Source organism: Carassius gibelio, chromosome B15 (assembly GCF_023724105.1).
Source record: "Carassius gibelio isolate Cgi1373 ecotype wild population from Czech Republic chromosome B15, carGib1.2-hapl.c, whole genome shotgun sequence".
NCBI lineage: Eukaryota > Metazoa > Chordata > Actinopteri > Cypriniformes > Cyprinidae > Carassius > Carassius gibelio.
In genome coordinates this window covers 1,913,326-1,933,283 of record NC_068410.1, presented here as the reverse complement: position 1 = coordinate 1,933,283, position 19,958 = coordinate 1,913,326, and the positions used below count along the sequence as shown (strand labels likewise).

The 19,958-nt window shown below is 38.1% G+C and overlaps 1 protein-coding gene across 2 annotated transcripts in view; it reads left to right on the top strand.

Annotated features, from left to right (window-relative positions):
* The window catches only part of LOC127973141 (solute carrier family 12 member 9), a 39,339-nt gene extending 19,701 nt beyond the window's left edge, over positions 1-19,638 (top strand). For both annotated transcript variants that reach the window (XM_052577231.1, XM_052577232.1), the window contains exons 9-13: positions 2,896-3,020; positions 10,991-11,183; positions 16,286-16,460; positions 17,315-17,461; positions 18,064-19,638. In XM_052577231.1, the coding sequence (XP_052433191.1) occupies positions 2,896-3,020; positions 10,991-11,183; positions 16,286-16,460; positions 17,315-17,461; positions 18,064-18,962 (1,539 nt within the window). In that variant the 3' untranslated portion in view covers positions 18,963-19,638. The remainder of the gene's footprint in view (positions 1-2,895; positions 3,021-10,990; positions 11,184-16,285; positions 16,461-17,314; positions 17,462-18,063) is intronic.
* The last annotated feature ends 320 nt before the right edge of the window (positions 19,639-19,958 follow it).

Sequence of the window (19,958 nt, the reverse complement as noted above, 5' to 3'; positions counted from 1 at the left end):
AATAAAATAAAATAAAATAAAAAAACACAATTTACATTTACTTTAATTGCCTGTATTATTTCTATATAATTATAATATTTATTAACATTTAGAATTTATATATGAAATAAATAAAATAAACACCATATAATAATATTTTTATAATTTCATTTTTTTTTTGTAATATTGGTTTCGTTAATTCTGTGTGCTTTTGCCATTTTTTTTTTTATATTTATAAATTATATAAAATATTTTACTTTATCTTTCTTGTATAAAATATGAAGGATAGCAAAGTAATTAATATTTATAAATAAATACATACATTTTAATATATTTTTTTTTATTTCATACTTTCAGCTTTAATTTTTCTTAACCATACTTTATCTATATCACATACAATTTTTAAAATTAAAAACACGATTTACATTAACTTTAATGGCCTCTTATATTTTTGTACTGTTATATTATTTAATAATATTTTGAATTTATATTTTTAAATAAATATATTTTTTGAATGAAAAGTTGTTTTAGTAGTTTTATGTGCATTTGTAATTTTTCTTTATCGCATAAAATTTGAAAATCAAAAAAAGACAATTTTCATGTACTTTAATTTGCCCCCCCGCCCCCACCATCTCGTCATTTTTATTAGGTTTTAAAAATATATATATTTTTTATTTTTTATTTTATTTCATTTAAAATTGATGTAATTTAATTTACAGTATAATTTAAATTACATTTAAAATCAAAGTTTTATATGTATTTTAATTAAATTTAAATGTGTGTAATTTAATTTGATTTACAATTTAATTCAGTTTAATTTAATTCAGTTTAATTATTTCTGCTAGTCATTTTAAGGCGTCTCTTCAGTGTTTGTGCCGTGTTCAGTGAAGTGAAGCTGACTTTCTTCTCCTCTTCCTCTTCCTCTTCCTCTCTTCTCCTCTTCTTTCTTCTCTTCTTCTCCTCTTCTTTCTTCTCCTCTTCCTCTTCCTCTCTTCTCCTCTTCTTTCTTCTCTTCTTCTCCTCTTCTTTCTTCTCCTCTTCCTCTCTTCTCCTCTTCCTCTCTTCTCCTCTTCCTCTCTTCCTCTCTTCTCGTCTTCTCTTCTTCCTCTCTTCTCCTGTTCTTCGTTTCCTCTCTTCTCCTCTTCCTCTCTTCCTCTCTTCTCCTCTTCCTCTCTTTTCCTCTTCTCCTCCTCCTCTCTTCTCCTCTTCCTCTCTTCCTCTCTTCTCCTCTTCTCCTCTTCCTCTCTTCTCCTTTTCTCCTCTTCCTCTCTTTTCCTCTTCTCCTCCTCCTCTCTTCTCCTCTTCCTTTCTTTTCCTCCTCCTCTCTTCCTCTCTTCCTCACTTCTCATCTTCTCCTCTTCCTCTCTTTTCCTCCTCCTCTCTTCTCCTCTTCCTCTCTTTTCCTCCTCCTTCCTCTTCCTCTCTTCTCCTCTTCCTCTCTTCTGCTCTTTTCCTCTTCCTCTCTTCCTCTCTTCTCCTTCTCCTCTTCCTCTCTTCTCCTCCTCCTCTCTTCCTCTCTTCCCCTCTTCTTCTCTTCTCCTCCTCTCTTCTCCTCCTCCTCCTCTCTTCCTCTCTTCCTCTCTTCCTCTCTCCTCCTCTTCCTCTCTTCCTCTCTTCCTCTCTTTTCCTCTTCCCCTCTTCCTCTCCTCCTCTCTTCCTCTCCTCCTCCTCTCTTCTCCTCTTCCTCTCTTCTCCTCGTCCTCTCTTCTCCTCTTCCTCTCCTCCTCTCTTCTCCTCCTCCTCTCTTCTCCTCTTCCTCTCCTCCTCTCTTCTCCTCCTCCTCTCTTCTCATCTTCCTCTCTTCTCCTCCTCCTCTCTTCTCCTCTTCTCCTCTCCTCCTCCTCCTCTCTTCTCCTCTTCCTCTCTCCTCCTCTTCTCCTCCTCCTCTCTTCTCCTCTTCCTCGTCTTCTCCTCCTCCTCTCTTCTCCTCCTCCTCTTCCTCTCTTCTCCTCTTCCCCTCCTCCTCTCTTCTCCTCCTGCTCTCTCCTCCTCTTCCTCTCTTCCTCTCTTTTCCTCTTCCCCTCCTCCTCTCTTCCTCTCTCCTCTCTCTTCCTCTCTTCTCCTCCTCCTCTCTTCTCCTCCTCTCTTCTTCTCTTCTCCTCCTCTCTTCTCCTCCTCCTCATCTCTTCCTCTCTTCTCCTCCTCCTCTCTCCTCCTCCTCTCTTCTTCTCTTCTCCTCCTCTCTTCTCCTCCTCCTCCTCTCTTCCTCTCTTCTCCTCCTCCTCTCCTCCTCTCTTCTCCTCCTCCTCTCTCCTCCTCTCTTCTTCTCTTCTCCTCCTCTCTTCTCCTCCTCCTCCTCTCCTCCTCTCTTCCTCTCTTCTCCTCCTCCTCTCCTCCTCTCTTCTCCTCCTCCTCTCTCCACCTTTCTTCTTCTCTTCTCCTCCTCTCTTCCCCTCCTCCTCCTCTCCTCCTCTCTTCTTCTCTTCGCCTCCTCCTCTCTCCTCCTCCTCTCTTCTTCTCTTCTCCTCCTCTCTTCTCCTCCTCCTCCTCTCCTCCTCTCTTCCTCTCTTCTCCTCCTCCTCTCCTCCTCTCTTCTCCTCCTCCTCTCTCCACCTCTCTTCTTCTCTTCTCCTCTCTTCCCCTCCTCCTCCTCTCCTCCTCTCTTCTTCTCTTCGCCTCCTCCTCTCTCCTCCTCCTCTCTTCTCTTCTCCTCCTCTTCTCCTCCTCTCTTCCTCTCTCCTCTTTCCTCCTCTCTTCGCCTCCTCCTCTCCTCCTCTTCTTCTCCTCCTCCTCTCTTCCTCTCTTCTCCTCCTCCTCTTCCACTCCTCCTCTCTCCTCCTCTTCCTCTCTTCCTCTCTCCTCCTCTTCTCCTCCTCTTCTTCTCCTCCTCCTCTCTTCCTCTCTCCTCCTCTCCTCCTCTCCTCCTCTCTTCCCCTCCTCCTCCTCCTCCTCCTCTTCCCCTCCTCCTCTCCTCAGCTGGTGTTGTTCTCGGGGAAGCTGAACACGATTGCGAGTATCGTCACTATATTCTTCCTGCTGGTGTACGCAGCTGTGGATCTGGCCTGTCTGGCTCTGGAGTGGGCCTCCGCTCCCAACTTCAGGTGACTGGTATATTCCTCAAATATTAGCGTCCAGTCCGAACCCCGATCTGCTTTCTGTGCGTCTTCATCCATGTTGACTGAAGGTCAGAGGTCAAGGTCAAACAGGCCTGCTGTTCTCCACGGCTGATTGGCTGAGAGTGTGGTGGAGGCGGGGCTTGTGTCAGTTGTTTGTTTGTTGTGTCTGCAGAGGCTTGTTAGATTAAAAGCCATTTAGTGTTCACATCCCCAGAGACACGACGTGATTAGCATACTTAATTTAGCCGAACCACTCCAGAGTTTATCAGCGACGTGGGAGAGCGTGTGTGTGTGTGTGTGGTGTGTGTGTGTGTGTGGTGTGTGTTTGTGTGTGTGTGTGTGTGGATCTGAGGAAGTGAATTGTGCTGCCTGCAGTCACAGAAAAATCAGGCAAAAGAGAGCCGTGTGTACAGTTTGTTTACTTTTGTGTTTTCCTCTTGTGGCTTCAGTTTGGTTTAGTGTGTGTAGCTCTCTCTCTGTGTGTGTGTGTGTGTGTGTGTGTTTACTTCACTCTTGTCTGAGTGCAAAATTGTCCTCATAGGTTCCCAAAATCAGATCAGACTTTGCTTTTGTTGATATTGTTGAAGGTAGAAATATATTTTATATATAAAGTAAATCGTTTTTTAAAGTCTTTGGGTTAGAGCTGACTTTTTATAGGTATATATCCCCATGAAAATAATTACATTTTTACCAAATTCATTATTTTTGTGCTTTTTGTGCTTTAATCTAATGGATAGATTCAATTGTAGTAATCAAAAACTTGTCTAATTGATTAATATCATGAAACCTGTGCAATTGAGTAAAAAATATATATAAACATTTAGGGCCCAAATTCAGTTATGTTTCTTATTTATTTTTCTGATTTCTGTTTTAATAGTGAAATTAAATTGTATTAATCAAAAAGCATGTATATTTAATTAAAAGCATGAAACGTATACGATATAAAAAAGAACAACAAATAATGCATTTATAATATATATTCGTTTAGTTTAGTTTTTTTTTTGTTCTGTATTTCTTGATTTTTTATTTTTTGTTCTCCAATAACAAAAAATACTTTTTTAAAAGTCCTATGAAATCAGTTTTATTTTTACCAAATTATATAAAAAAAAATCTATATTGTTTTAATAAAAATCTAAAAAATAAAATAAAATACATTTTATAAATGGAATATAAATTTTATTAATAAAAAAAATATTTGTATTTTTTTTTACCAAATTAAATTTCATTTAATTTTACACATTTTTATGGTTTCAGTTTTAATAAATACATTTAATTTTAGTAAAAATAATAATAATAATCTGTCTAATGAATTTAAATTATGATTTTTGAGCATCTCTGACAAACTTGTTAGCGCTCCTTTAGATGTAGGATATTATCTGAATACAGTCCTCATACAGATCTGAAGCATCAGTGCAATACCCTGAGAAACTGAATCTGGTTTTCTGAAGGTTTTTGTGTCTGGATTTCATCTGTTCCCAGTTTGACGTGATCCAGACTTCCAGATCTGCTAAGAATATCAGTTGTTTGATACTAAAATGATCCTGGTGTGTTTCTAATCCGTGTTGAACACAAACATGTGCTGATATGGACACATGAAGGCTGATCTTTGGCTCCAGCGGTTCGGAGTCGGGCTGGATTTCAGATGATGTGGTTTGGGTTTTGGCAGACGCAGAGGATTCTCAGTCCAAGAGACTTGTGTGTCTAGAATTAATGAGACGAAACTTTGGAGGAAAAATGAGAGTTAACCAAAGAAAACAAACTGACAGACGCTCATCGATCAAAATGAAGAGAGAAGAATAGAGATGAGGGTCATATGATGCTGTTTCTCCATTTTACGACTTCTTTATTAAACCGTTTTAGTCCGCTGACAATCAGCATGAAGTCTGGTCCACATTAAATTAGACATTGAGTAGCAAACTGATTAAAACAGTTAGGGTTTGTGTTGTGTTTAGGGTTGAGGAAATCTTAAATTGCTGATGCCGTATGTAAGTTTTGTGCAACAAATGCAGTAAAAACACTAATTTATTAAATACAATTAATTCATGTAACTCAAATATTATTGAAAGTTGATTGCACTTAACAGAAAATGTATGTGAACTCAACTAAATGTTTTTAATGTATTTATGCACAGGATTAATATGCAAACGAAATACGTTAATACAATTTTTCTAATTTTATTAAATTCAAGTAACACTAAGTGTTTGAGCAAAGTTTGAATATTTAGAAATATTGAAATGAAAAGAAATAAATCAAATAAAAATTTAACTTCAAACACACAAAAGAAACACACACACAAACACACACACACCTCACACACACACACACACACTCTCTCACACACACTCACACACACACACACACACACACACCTCACACACACACACACACACACACACACACACACACACACACACACACACACTCTCTCACACAAACACTCACACACTCACACACACACACACACACACACTCTCTCACACACACACAGAGGTGTAGAAACTCTGGCGTTTTAATCAGTATCTGATTAGAGGACAGTAGAATCAGTTGAAGGGGCCATTAATCAGTTTAATTGCTTTCCTTATTTCAATCAAACAATTAACAGCATGATGAGCAGCTCGTTTTCTGACAGGAGCTATAATAATACAGACCGTCAGTGTCACACATGAAACTCTTTAAACTGACTAACTTTTCCAGGCGAATGCACCGCATCCGTCAGACTACCTGTTTGAGAGCATGCATTGTGTTTCAATGAGAAAGTGAAAATAAAATTAAAACACAAAGGTGTACGAATGTGACTGAATGTGCTGTAAATGTGCTCATCCACAAGCCTTCAAAGATCAGGAGGAGTTTGTTTCTTCATCAGGTTTGGAGAAACGTAGCATTGCATCAGTGTCTCATCAATGGAAGTTCTGCGGTGACAGAGTCCCCACAAGGATAGCAAACCAGACGTGTGTGTGTGTGTGTGTGTGTGTGTGTGTGTGTCGCACGGTCATTTTGGCAGCGGGAAGTTAGTTTTTTGCTGACATGAGCAGGGTGACATCACTTGGATGAGAGCAGGTCTGCTGGCTTTTAACATAATTGCTGCTGCTGCTGTGAGCGGCGCTGGGGGAAGGAGGAGGAGGAGAGAGAAAGATGGAAGTGAAAGAGAAGAAAGACAAGAAACAGCCTGGAACAGACGGCAGATAAATGAAAAGAAAAGAGGAAATGAAAGGGGGAGTGTGAAAGAGACTGAGGGGGAAAACTGGAATGAGATTCTGGATGTGGAAAACAGACGAGTGTGTGTGTGTTTGAGTGTGTCTGTGTGTGAGAGTGTGTGTGTGTGCGCGTGTGTGTGTGTGTGAGAGAGAGAGAGTTCGTGCCAAAACTCAAATGGAATCACAATTCCTTTTACATTTGAATTTCTTCACTTGCAAGCAGTGTATGATGTTGAGAGGGGTGAAAAGCGTATATTTACCTGTTGTTCCTCCCACTGTTAGCAGGGTGTAATTGCTGCATTTGGGGTAAAAAAGACAGAATTGTGTATTGTGCCAAGAAGGTTGTGTATTAATTCACACAGGCATGAACTAATTAGTAGCTGCCTTTAGCGGAGCCTTTGCCGATTACCTCTTTAGGTATCAAAGCATTCGGCACAGACGTCACCTCCTAAAACAAACACGCCCCCTAGTGTAGTCCCGCCCCCTCACAATGATTGACAGCTTTCAGCGTAGACATCAGAAATTCAAATGCTTAAGGAATTACCATTCCATTTGAGTTTTGATTCAGAGAGAGTGAAAAAGCAAATGTGGTCTTTAATATTGCTGTTTGAATATTACAGTTCATGACTAGTAAGACGATTGGACTTTGCTTTTTCATTTGAAATGTGGCCATCACTGTGCATTTGTGAAGGCAAAAATGCAAACGGTAATGCAATATTTGCAATATGTCACAATTTATGCATCCACATACGGACAACACAATTGAAAATATAATTCACAATTACTTTTGAAAATTGCCCTGAATATTAAGTATTACCTAAGTATTAAGTATATATTTTACTACTTAATTTTAAGTATATTAAGTATTAAAATGAAGTGTTAAAATGTAATTTTAAAATCAATACTTAAGTATTAAGTGAATATTTTAACACTTAATTGTAATACTTAATATGCTTAAAATTAAATGTAAAAATTAAGTATTAATTTTAACTTTACATTTTTAAATGTAATTTTAAGTATATTAAGTATTAAAATTAAGTGTTAAAAGTGTAATTTTAAAATCAATACTTAAGTATTAAGTGAATATTTTAACAATTAATTTGAATACTTAATATACTTGTAAATGTAAAAATTAAGTGTTGAATTTATGTATTTATTCTTACATTTAATTTAGGCTCTTAATATGCTTAAAATTAATTGTTAAAATTCATTCTTAATACTTAAGTATTGATTTTGAAATGTAGTTTGAACAATTAATATTAATACTTAATATACTTAATACTAATGAATATTGAAGTATTTATTTTTAACACTTAATTGCACCACTTAATTTCGTTCTGCGGCTCAACCAATGGTGTGCGTTTGGGGCGGGGTTATCACTAATTTCCAGGGAAACCTGTTTGGAAATAGTAATTTTTATTCTGTTTGGAGCTTCTAATGGCGCAGAAATGACATTTCAGTTTTATGCTAATTGATTACACATTTGCTTCGCTCTCTTCCATCTCTTAATATTATATTTTGGTGCACCAGTCTATTAAATTACTTAGCACATGAGACTATGATTCACACTCACAAAAAAAAAAAATCTTCTTTTTAACATTTATTTTGCATTGATCACCAATGTCAACATTTCGGCTGAAGGCCTTCTTCAGTGTGTTGAACAGTTCAATCCCTCCACTCACTTTTTAAATCATTAATTCTATTGACGTCATCATTCATTAGCCAGTTTTCATAATATACCCATGACTAGAACATGAATTATACAGGATCCCATATTCATCAATATTGAACAATAAAACAGTCTAATGCATAAACATTCACAAATATGGGATCCTATGTAAGTCATGTTTTAGTCATGGTCATATTATATACAAATGGAAATGGTACACACAAGTACATTAAAGTAATGAGACTTTGAGAGCCAATTGTGTTTAATTGTCATGAAAATATTTCTAATGATAACAAAAGTAAGAAAATCATTAAATAGTCCTCTTTTATGTATATCGTTATTAATTTCAGAGTATTCTCGTCTGTACGCTGTTGTTTGGATGCGCAGCTTCATTTAGCGCTGACCTCCAGAAGAGCCATTACACACACACACACACACACACACACACACGCACACACACTGACCTCCAGAAGAAAGAAATCCATTAAAGACATTATAACGTCCTAATTGCAGTTATAATGACTCTTTTAGAAACACACTCATTGTTATTTACACACACACAAACACACACACACACACACACACACACACACGAACCAACTGTGACCCGTTTCCTCCTCGGGCGACTTCTCTAAACGAGTCGAGCTGCTAATGAAGCTCAAACCTGAAAGACAGAGACAGGAGATGCTTTTAGAGTTTCTGCCATCTCTCTGTGAGTGTTTAACGCTGATGTGATTACACACACACACACACACACACACACATTCATTTTTTTATTATCAGTACTTGCAGCTCTTTAATGACGTGGGAGCAAAAGTTAATAAAATATGATAAAATAGAGTAAAATGTTTATTCATATTTTCTATCTATGAAATGCTATTTAATATAATAAATATCATTAAATAATTGAATAATCATAATATAAATGTAATATTCAAAATCTATTTGATATTTTAAAGTGTAAATGTTTATGTATATGTTTCATTACTTATATATATATATATATATATATATATATATATATATATATATATATATATATATATATATATATAATTTTTTTTTTATTAAATAATGAAATGGTCAATATAAAATAATATTACATTTCCATACACACACACACACACACACACACACATATATATATATATGTGTGTGTGTGTTTTTTTTTTATTTTATTTTTTTATACAAAGCCTGTAATATTTCTGTACACTGTATGTATTTTCAGTCGTAGTTCTTGCTGTTTTCTGCTGTAACTGGAGGCAAGTGTGCTTTACATCAGTGTTTCGATGGTTCTTGCTCTTGTCGTCCCTTTGCGTGCTTGAATCCATCATGAGAGATGTGAAGAGCTGCATTCATCGAGTAATTTCAGCAGCGTTAGACTATGATGGACAAATTATACATCAATAATGGTTCAGTTCCGCTAATTAGTGCGGTTAGCACATCTGTGACGCTCAGGCAGTGATTTCAGTGTTGTACAGCAGTCACTCATCAAAACCATCACTTAAGTTCTCTGTCATCAAAACATTACAGTGGTCCCTGAGTCTATATATATATATAAATTTTTTGCTGGAATTTCAAAAAAAGTGGTAAATTACGGTGCCCGTAAGGTGACTTGTTCGGTTTACTTAGTTTTGTCGTGGCCACGAAAGAATAACTCATGGGCATTGTTGGGAGTAACGGCGTTTAAGTATAACAGTGTTACTAATGGAGTTTAATTTTCAGTAACGGAGTAATCTAATTAACTACTTTTCCCATCGTTACAACGCTGTTATCTTTACTGAGAATGTAAAGTGCCGCGTTACTACAATTTGGTTGAATAAAGCGCGAGGTGTCATGCTTTGGCTAGTGTCTACACATCAGCTGTCTGACACTGTTGTAAATCCGATGATGGTTGGCTGAGTGGGTGGTTCCCTGCTCACGCTGTCTCACTGCATACTCTGACAACCACTAAACACAAGACGGCGTCTAACGCACCATAAGAGTTGGATAGTGTTCTGTTTATTGTGCAGTAACTTTAGGCCTAATATACAATTACAGAGATTGGCACTAATGGCCAGGTTTACCTTTGTTTCTTTTTACCCAAGTTTAAATTTGTTTGTCTTAATTTTGTACTTGAATTTTATTTTCAATATTTATTTTTTATGTTTTTATTTTTATGCATATCATATGGCAGGCTGCAATTTATTGAGTTCAAATAAATACAACATCTTCTAAAATACTTAGTGTTTTTATTCTTCAATCAGTTAATATAAACATTTTATATATTACAGATGTTATAGGATGTAATAGCGTTATAGAACATAAAAATTAATGTCACAGTTACTTTGCTGAGTAACTAATTACTTGTACAATGTGGTAACTGAGTTACTAACTCAATTACATTTTGGGAGAAGTAATTTGTAACTGTAACTAATTACTTTTTTCAAGTAAGTTGACCCACACTGCTCATGGGAACGTCATATTATGTCGTGGCCACAAGATTGTTTTGTCGAGGTAATGACATCCTTATGCCATGACTTCTTATGATGAGGGAATGACAAGTTTTTCTCGTGGCCACGAGAATGTGTAAACAAACCTGCGTGACCATAGCAACCCAGGATTATCAGAGATGGATTCATTCATATTTTATCTTGAATTAAAATGAAGTTCATCATAAATAAATATCACATAAAGTGCATAATAAAATATAAAAACGTTTTTTATCCATCCTGCAGTCTTGTAAGTCCATTAACTGATAGTCTTATATATATATATATATATATATATATATATATATATATATATATATATATATATATATGTATATATATATGTATATATGTGTGTGTGTGTGTGTGTGTGTGTGTGTGTGTTATTAATATAACAATATAAATGTCAAGTAATATTAGTTGTATATTTTCTTTAAAAACATAAAAATACAATACAAAATAAAGTAATATTTTAATTGTCTGATTGTTTTTACTTAATTTGCATAGTTGTAAATATGTAAATGTATTGATTTGAAAACATTGTGTAGCGTAATGTCTGAATGTGAATCTGCTCCAGAAGTACAGAGGACTAGCAGCTCAGGTTCTGATGTGTCTCCGCAGACCCACGTTCAGGTATTTCACATGGCACACGTGTGTTCTGGGGATCATGGGCTGCGCTGTGATGATGTTCCTGATCAATGCCATCTACGCCTCGGCGAGCATCGCCTTCATGCTGCTGCTGCTGCTGCTGATCCACTACCTGAGTCCCGTCAGCAGCTGGGGCTTCATCAGCCAGGCGCTCATCTTCCACCAGGTGCAGATCAACATTACACACCACACTCCTGAATGTTATGCACCACACTCCTGAACCTTACACACCACACTCCTGAACGTTATGCACCACACTCCTGAACCTTACACACCACACTCCTGACCACCACACACCACACTCCTGAATACTACACACCACACTCCTGAATACTGCACACCACACTCCTGAACATAACACACCACACTCCTGAACACCACAAACCACACTCCTGAACACCACACACCACACTCCTGAACACCACAAACCACACTCCTGAACATTACACACCACACTCCTGAACATTACACACCACACTCCTGAACACCACAAACAACACTCCTGAACATTACATACCACACTCCTGAACACCACACTCCTGAACACCACAAACCACACTCCTGAACACCACAAACCACACTCCTGAACATTACATACCACACTCCTGAACACCACACACCACACTCCTGAACACCACACACCACACTCCTGAACATAACACACCTCACTCCTGACCATTACACACCACACTCCTGAACATTACACACCACACTCCTGAACATAACACACCACACTCCTGACCATTACACACCACACTCCTGAACATTACATACCACACTCCTGAACACCACACACCACACTCCTGAACACCACACACCACACTCCTGAACATACATTACACTCCTGAACACCACATTACACTCCTGAACACCACAAACCACACTCCTGAACATTACACACCACACTCCTGAACATTACACACCACACTCCTGACCATTACACACCACACTCATGAACATCACACACCACACTCCTGAACATTACACACCACACTCCTGAACACCACACACCACACTCATGAACATTACACACCACACTCCTGAACATTACACACCACACTCCTGAGCACCACACACCACACTCCCGAACATTACACACCACACTCCTGAACACCACAAACCACACTCCTGAACATAACACACCTCACTCCTGAACATTACACACCACACTCATGAACATTACACACCACACTCCTGAACATTACACACCACACTCCTGACCATTACACACCACACTCATGAACATCACACACCACACTCCTGTCCATCACACACCACACTCCTGACCATTACACACCACACTCCTGAACATAACACACCACACTCCTGACCATTACACACCACACTCCTGAACACCACACACCACACTCATGAACATCACACACCACACTCCTGACCATCACACACCACACTCCTGACCATTACACACCACACTCCTGAACATAACACACCACACTCCTGACCATTACACACCACACTCCTGAACACCACACACCACACTCATGAACATTACACACCACACTCCTGAACACCACTCACCACACTCCCGAACATTACACACCACACTCCTGAACACCACAAACCACACTCCTGAACATTACACACCTCACTCCTGAACATTACACACCACACTCATGAACATTACACACCACACTCCTGAACATTACACACCACACTCCTGACCATTACACACCACACTCCTGACCATTACACACCACACTCCTGAACATTACACACCACACTCATGAACATCACACACCACACTCCTGAACATAGCACACCACACTCATGAACATCACACACCACACTCCTGACCATTACACACCACACTCCTGAACATTACACACCACACTCATGAACATCACACACCACACTCCTGACCATCACACACCACACTCCTGACCATTACACACCACACTCATGAACATCACACACCACACTCCTGAACATAGCACACCACACTCCTGAACATTACACACCACACTCCTGACCATTACACACCACACTCCTGAACATTACACACCACACTCCTGAACATAACACACCTCACTCCTGACCATTACACACCACACTCCTGAACATTACACACCACACTCCTGAACATAACACACCTCACTCCTGACCATTACACACCACACTCCTGAACATTACACACCACACTCCTGACCAGTACACACCACACTCATGAACATCACACACCACACTCCTGACCATTACACACCACACTCCTGAACATCACACACCACACTCCTGAACACCACACACCACACTCATGAACATTACACACCACACTCCTGAACATCACACACCACACTCCTGAACACCACACACCACACTCATGAACATTACACACCACACTCCTGAACATTACACACCACACTCCTGAACATTACACACCACACTCCTGAACATTACACACCACACTCCTGAACATTACACACCACACTCCTGAACATCACACACCACACTCCTGAACACCACACACCACACTCATGAACATTACACACCACACTCCTGAACACCACACACCAGACTCCTGACCATTACACACAACACTCCTGAACATTACACACCACACTCATGAACATCACACACCACACTCCTGAACATAGCACACCACACTCATGAACATCACACACCACACTCCTGACCATTACACACCACACTCCTGAACATTACACACCACACTCATGAACATCACACACCACACTCCTGACCATCACACACCACACTCCTGACCATTACACACCACACTCATGAACATCACACACCACACTCCTGAACATAGCACACCACACTCCTGAACATTACACACCACACTCCTGACCATTACACACCACACTCCTGAACATTACACACCACACTCCTGAACATAACACACCTCACTCCTGACCATTACACACCACACTCCTGACCATTACACACCACACTCCTGAACATTACACACCACACTCCTGAACATAACACACCTCACTCCTGACCATTACACACCACACTCCTGAACATTACACACCACACTCCTGACCAGTACACACCACACTCATGAACATCACACACCACACTCCTGACCATTACACACCACACTCCTGAACATCACACACCACACTCCTGAACACCACACACCACACTCATGAACATTACACACCACACTCCTGAACATCACACACCACACTCCTGAACACCACACACCACACTCATGAACATTACACACCACACTCCTGAACATTACACACCACACTCCTGAACATTACACACCACACTCCTGAACATTACACACCACACTCCTGAACATCACACACCACACTCCTGAACACCACACACCACACTCATGAACATTACACACCACACTCCTGAACACCACACACCAGACTCATAACCATTACACACCACACTCCTGACCATTACACACCACACTCCTGACCATTACACACCACACTCCTGAACATAACACCACACTCCTGACCATTACACACCACACTCCTGACCATTACACACCACACTCATGAACATTACACACCACACTCCTGAACATTACACACCACACTCCTGAACATCACACACCACACTCATGAACATCACACACCACACTCCTGACCATCACACACCACACTCCTGACCATCACACACCACACTCCTGAACATAACACACCACACTCCTGACCATTACACACCACACTCCTGAACATTACACACCACACTCCTGACCATTACACACCACACTCCTGACCATTACACACCACACTCCTGAACATAACACGCCTCACTCCTGACCATTACACACCACACTCATGAACATTACACACCACACTCCTGAACATTACACACCACACTCCTGACCATTACACACCACACTCCTGACCATTACACACCACACTCCTGAACATTACACACCACACTCCTGAACATAACACACCACACTCCTGAACATAACACACCACACTCCTGACCATTACACACCACACTCATGAACATTACACACCACACTCATGAACATCACACACCATGCTCCTGAACATTACACACCACGCTCCTGAACATTACACACCACACTCCTGAACACCACACACCACACTCCCGAACATTACACACCACACTCCTGAACACCACAAACCACACTCCTGAACATAACACACCTCACTCCTGAACATTACACACCACACTCCTGAACATTACACACCACACTCCTGAACATAACACACCACACTCCTGAACATAACACACCACACTCCTGACCATTACACACCACACTCCTGAACATAACACACCACACTCCTGACCATTACACACCACACTCCTGAATATCACACACCACGCTCCTGAACATTACACACCACGCTCCTGACCATTACACACCACACTCATGAACATCACACACCACACTCCTGAACACCACACACCACACTCCCGAACATTACACACCACACTCCTGACCATTACACACCACACTCCCGAACATAACACACCACACTCCTGACCATTACACACCACACTCCTGAACATTACACACCACACTCCTGAACATTACACACCACACTCATGAACATTACACACCACACTCATGAACACCACACACCACACTCCTGAACATAACACACCTCACTCCTGAACATTACACACCACACTCCTGAACATTACACACCACACTCCTGAACATAACACACCACACTCCTGACCATTACACACCACACTCCTGAACATAACACACCACACTCCTGACCATTACACACCACACTCATGAACATCACACACCATGCTCCTCAACATTACACACCACTTTTAATTTTTACTTTTACTTTTATTTTAGTCATTTTATTTTTATTTTATTTGCTTTGAACTTTTGATATGTGCTTTTGAGAGTTTAAGGTTTTTGTAGTATTATTTATGTACTATTTAAGCTATTTAATTTGAGCATAATTTATATACTATTTTATATTTTTATTTTATTTATTTTTGAATTGGCTTTTAATTTTATATTTCCATATTAATTTTGTATGTATGTATTGATATTTTTTTATATTTATATTTCTATAAGCTTTAGGTATATCATTCTATATGCTATTATATGTTCATAATTGTATTTTTATTTTATTTATTCATTCAATTTTATTACTATTTAGGTTTATTTTATTTTCATTTCATTTCAGTTTTATTTTTATTTTTTTTCTAGCTAGTAAATTGTTAATTCTGTAAGCAGCCGAGACATCCTGAAGTTCTTTGACTGACTCTTGTGTGTGTGTGTGTGTGTGTGTGTGTGTGTTTGTGCTTCAGGTGCGTAAATACCTGCTAATGCTGGACGTTCGTAAGGATCACGTCAAGTTCTGGAGGCCACAGGTGCTTCTGATGGTGTCCAACCCCAGGTGCAGTGTGGGATTGATCACGTTCATCAACGACATCAAGAAGAGCGGCCTCTATGTGCTGGGACACGTGCAGCTCGGAGACCTCGGTAAAACTCACTCTTTATAATACTTTTTTTTTTTTTATTATTTAGTTATTTTTATTTATTTTTTACTTTTTTTAGATTGTATTAATTTGGTTTATATATGTATGTATGTATGTATATATATATATATATATATATATATATATATATATATATATATATATATATATATATATATATATACACACATCAATTATATTTTATTTTTTAATTCGTATGTATTTTTTTATTTTTATGTAATATTTTTATTTAGATTCATTTATTGTTTATTATTATATATTTTATATTTATTTATGTATTTGTTTATTTAATTTTATGTATGTTTATTTATTTAGTTATTATTTAAATGTAAAAAAATTATTTATGATTGTTCTATTTAATTTATTTATTTATTTATAATTTATTTATTTGTTATATTTCTAGCTATTTTATTTCATTAATTTATTTGTATTTTATATATTTTATTTTATATTTATTTTATGTATTTTTTTTAATTTAATTTTATGTAGGTTTATTTATTTTTATTTTTTTTGTTTATTTAATTCATTTATTTGTATTCATTTGTTGTTTATTAATATTTATATTTATATTATATATTTATATATTTTCTTTTTGTGTCTCATTAATTTATTGAAGAAGTTGAAGGAATATTTTGGGTAGTTTTCAGCCTGCCCTCCTGTTGATCAACAGTGAAATCTTCAGTAAATTTCAGTATATTTGAGCAGTACGCCGGCCGAATGATGATCTGTGGTAATTGACAGCAGGCGTTGCATGTGTTACATGAATATCAAGCTGAAAGTCTCTCTCTATTAATCTGTACTCTCTCTCTCTCTCTCTGTCTGTGTTTCTCTCCGCAGACGTTCTCCCGTCAGATCCGCTGCAGTCTCAGTATGACTCCTGGTTGTCTCTGGTGGATCATTTGAATATTAAAGCGTTTGTTAATCTCACGCTGGCCGACTCTGTCAGACACGGAGTTCAACACCTGCTGTTTATATCGGGACTCGGTGAGTCAAACCTTAATTCACATGCACCATCCCCAAAACCATGCATTTACCATCAAGTCATCACGGTTACAGCATATATTGTGGTTATTTTGCGGGAATTCTTGTAAAAATAGTTTTTCTATTATTACCCATGTGATAATGCCTGTTAGTAATAAAATGTAGTAATAAAAAATTTAATGCAATTTTATTTTTTATTTTATTCAGTGAATTAATCACAATTATTATTATATTTAAAAATAAAAATATATAATGCAAACCTTTTTAGAATTAATCACAAGTTTTATTTTATCAAAATTAATTTAATTATAATTTATTTTATACTATTCATTTACTTCTCATTTAATTTGTTTTATTTAATTTAAAGTATTTAGTATATTTATTTAATTTTATCTATTTCAATAAATTTATTTTATTTTAATTTGCATATTTATTTGATATTATTTATTTTTATATATTTATATATTTTATTTACATTATATTCATTTATATTTATTTGTTTTATTTATTTTAAAGTATTTAATTTTTTATATTTTATTTTATTAATTTTTTATGTATTTATACTTCTATATTTTATATTTACTTATGTTTATTTATGGTCACAGGCGGTATGCGACCCAATACTCTGGTTTTGGGTTTCTATGATGATATCCCGCCTCAGGACCAGCTTCAGGACTCCTCTTTATCAATGTGCAAATTCTCTGAAAACTCGTCTCAAACCGAAGACCCTGAAGACCAAAACAACTCTGCCTTCCATTTCCCGCCAGTGCGAGGGGGCGTGTCTTTGGGCAGGGGCGGAGTCTGGGGTGGGAAGTCTATGGGGCCTCAGGAGTATGTGTGCGTCATCGCAGATGCAGTGAAGATGCTGAAGAACGTAGCTTTAGCGCGATATTTCGGTCCGTTCGATCGTACGCGTGCGCTCCAAGGGCCCGTGTTCGTTGATGTGTGGCCAGTGAATCTCTTGCGTCCGGACAGTGCTGCGTATGTCGACACATGCTCGCTGTTTTTGCTTCAGCTCGCGTGTATTTTGAACATGACAAGGGCGTGGCAGAAAGCTAAGCTCCGCCTATTTTTATGCGTGGAGGAGGGGAGGAGCCTTAAAGGCACGGAACAGAAACTCAAAAATCTTTTGAAAGAACTGCGAATGAAGGCGGAAATCAACACAGTTCCCTGGGATTCGCAAGTCGCGCTTCATTGGCAGCGCCAGATGCGAGCGGAAGAAATCGAAGAGATGGAAAGCGAAGAGGGCGGAGTCGAAGTGTTCGCGAACAGTTTCCCTAGCAACACCTCGCGAGTGTCGGACGAATATTTACAAGCAGTTAACAAGCTCATCTTGGACCAGACGCTCCACCCCCCGGCCGTCCGCTTCCTGTATTTGCCCCGCCCCCCTGCCGACACCAGTCGTTACCATGACTACCTGCATCAGCTAGAGCTGCTCACGCGTAACCTGGGTCCGACCCTCCTGATCCACGGGGTCACGCCGGTCATCACCACCGACCTTTGACCTTTCCTCATCATTTGTACGTAACAAAAAAAAACTTAATTTATTGTTTTTCACTTTTTCTGAGCACTTCAGAAGAGAGAGAAGAATTACAGAAGATGAGACACGAGAAAACATTCTGTCGTTCCACTCATTCCATTCCGGTTCTTCCGTCTCTCCTCGCCCTCGTCTTTTCTCTGATTGTAACAATGTAACAAGCGGATTTCCTGGAATTCCAGAATGTTGCCACTTGGCAACTGGATATTTTTCCTGATTGTAATGTTTTACAATGTTTTTAGCCACTCCAGAAGTATTTTGAATTTTCACAGCAAAAGAACAAAGATTTGCGAGTGTGTTTGTTTACTTGATGCAATAATAATAATGTTTTTTGTTAGTTTTTTACGTCAATATGGATCTCATACTTTCAGCAGTAACACTGAGTTTTACAGTTTTATTCACACCAAACCAAAGAACGTTGTGTGTGTGTGTGCCACATGTGCCTTTTTTGTTACAAATCTGAACAAAAACACACACACGACTAACAAACAGTGCGACAGTATACCTCCAAACGCGTGTACGAAATCACACTCCATTCTGTGTTTGTATTATTTTTAATATGCAATCACATAAAGCACTGCGAAATGTAAACATATCAAAAAATTAAATTGTTTAATAATTGAATAAAAATAATGTTTGCTTACTGACTGTTGTTTATTTGATTAGTTGGATTGAACGTAGTTCTATTAATTTAGCAAATATTAATTGCAATATTATACTGATATTGTTTATTATTTGTGTAAATTCTTACAAACAATTATTATTAATTTTTTTAATGCATCTGATGAGATATTACTATTTTTTTCTATTCACATTTTTGATTCTCATTGCTGTAATAAAATATTTTGTATTGAAGATGCTGTAAAATGTTACAATAATATTTTTTCTTTATCCATGTCACAAATTTAAGGTAGTATAACAAATGCCAATTACGTATGAATTTATCGCTCTCTTTAAAATTAT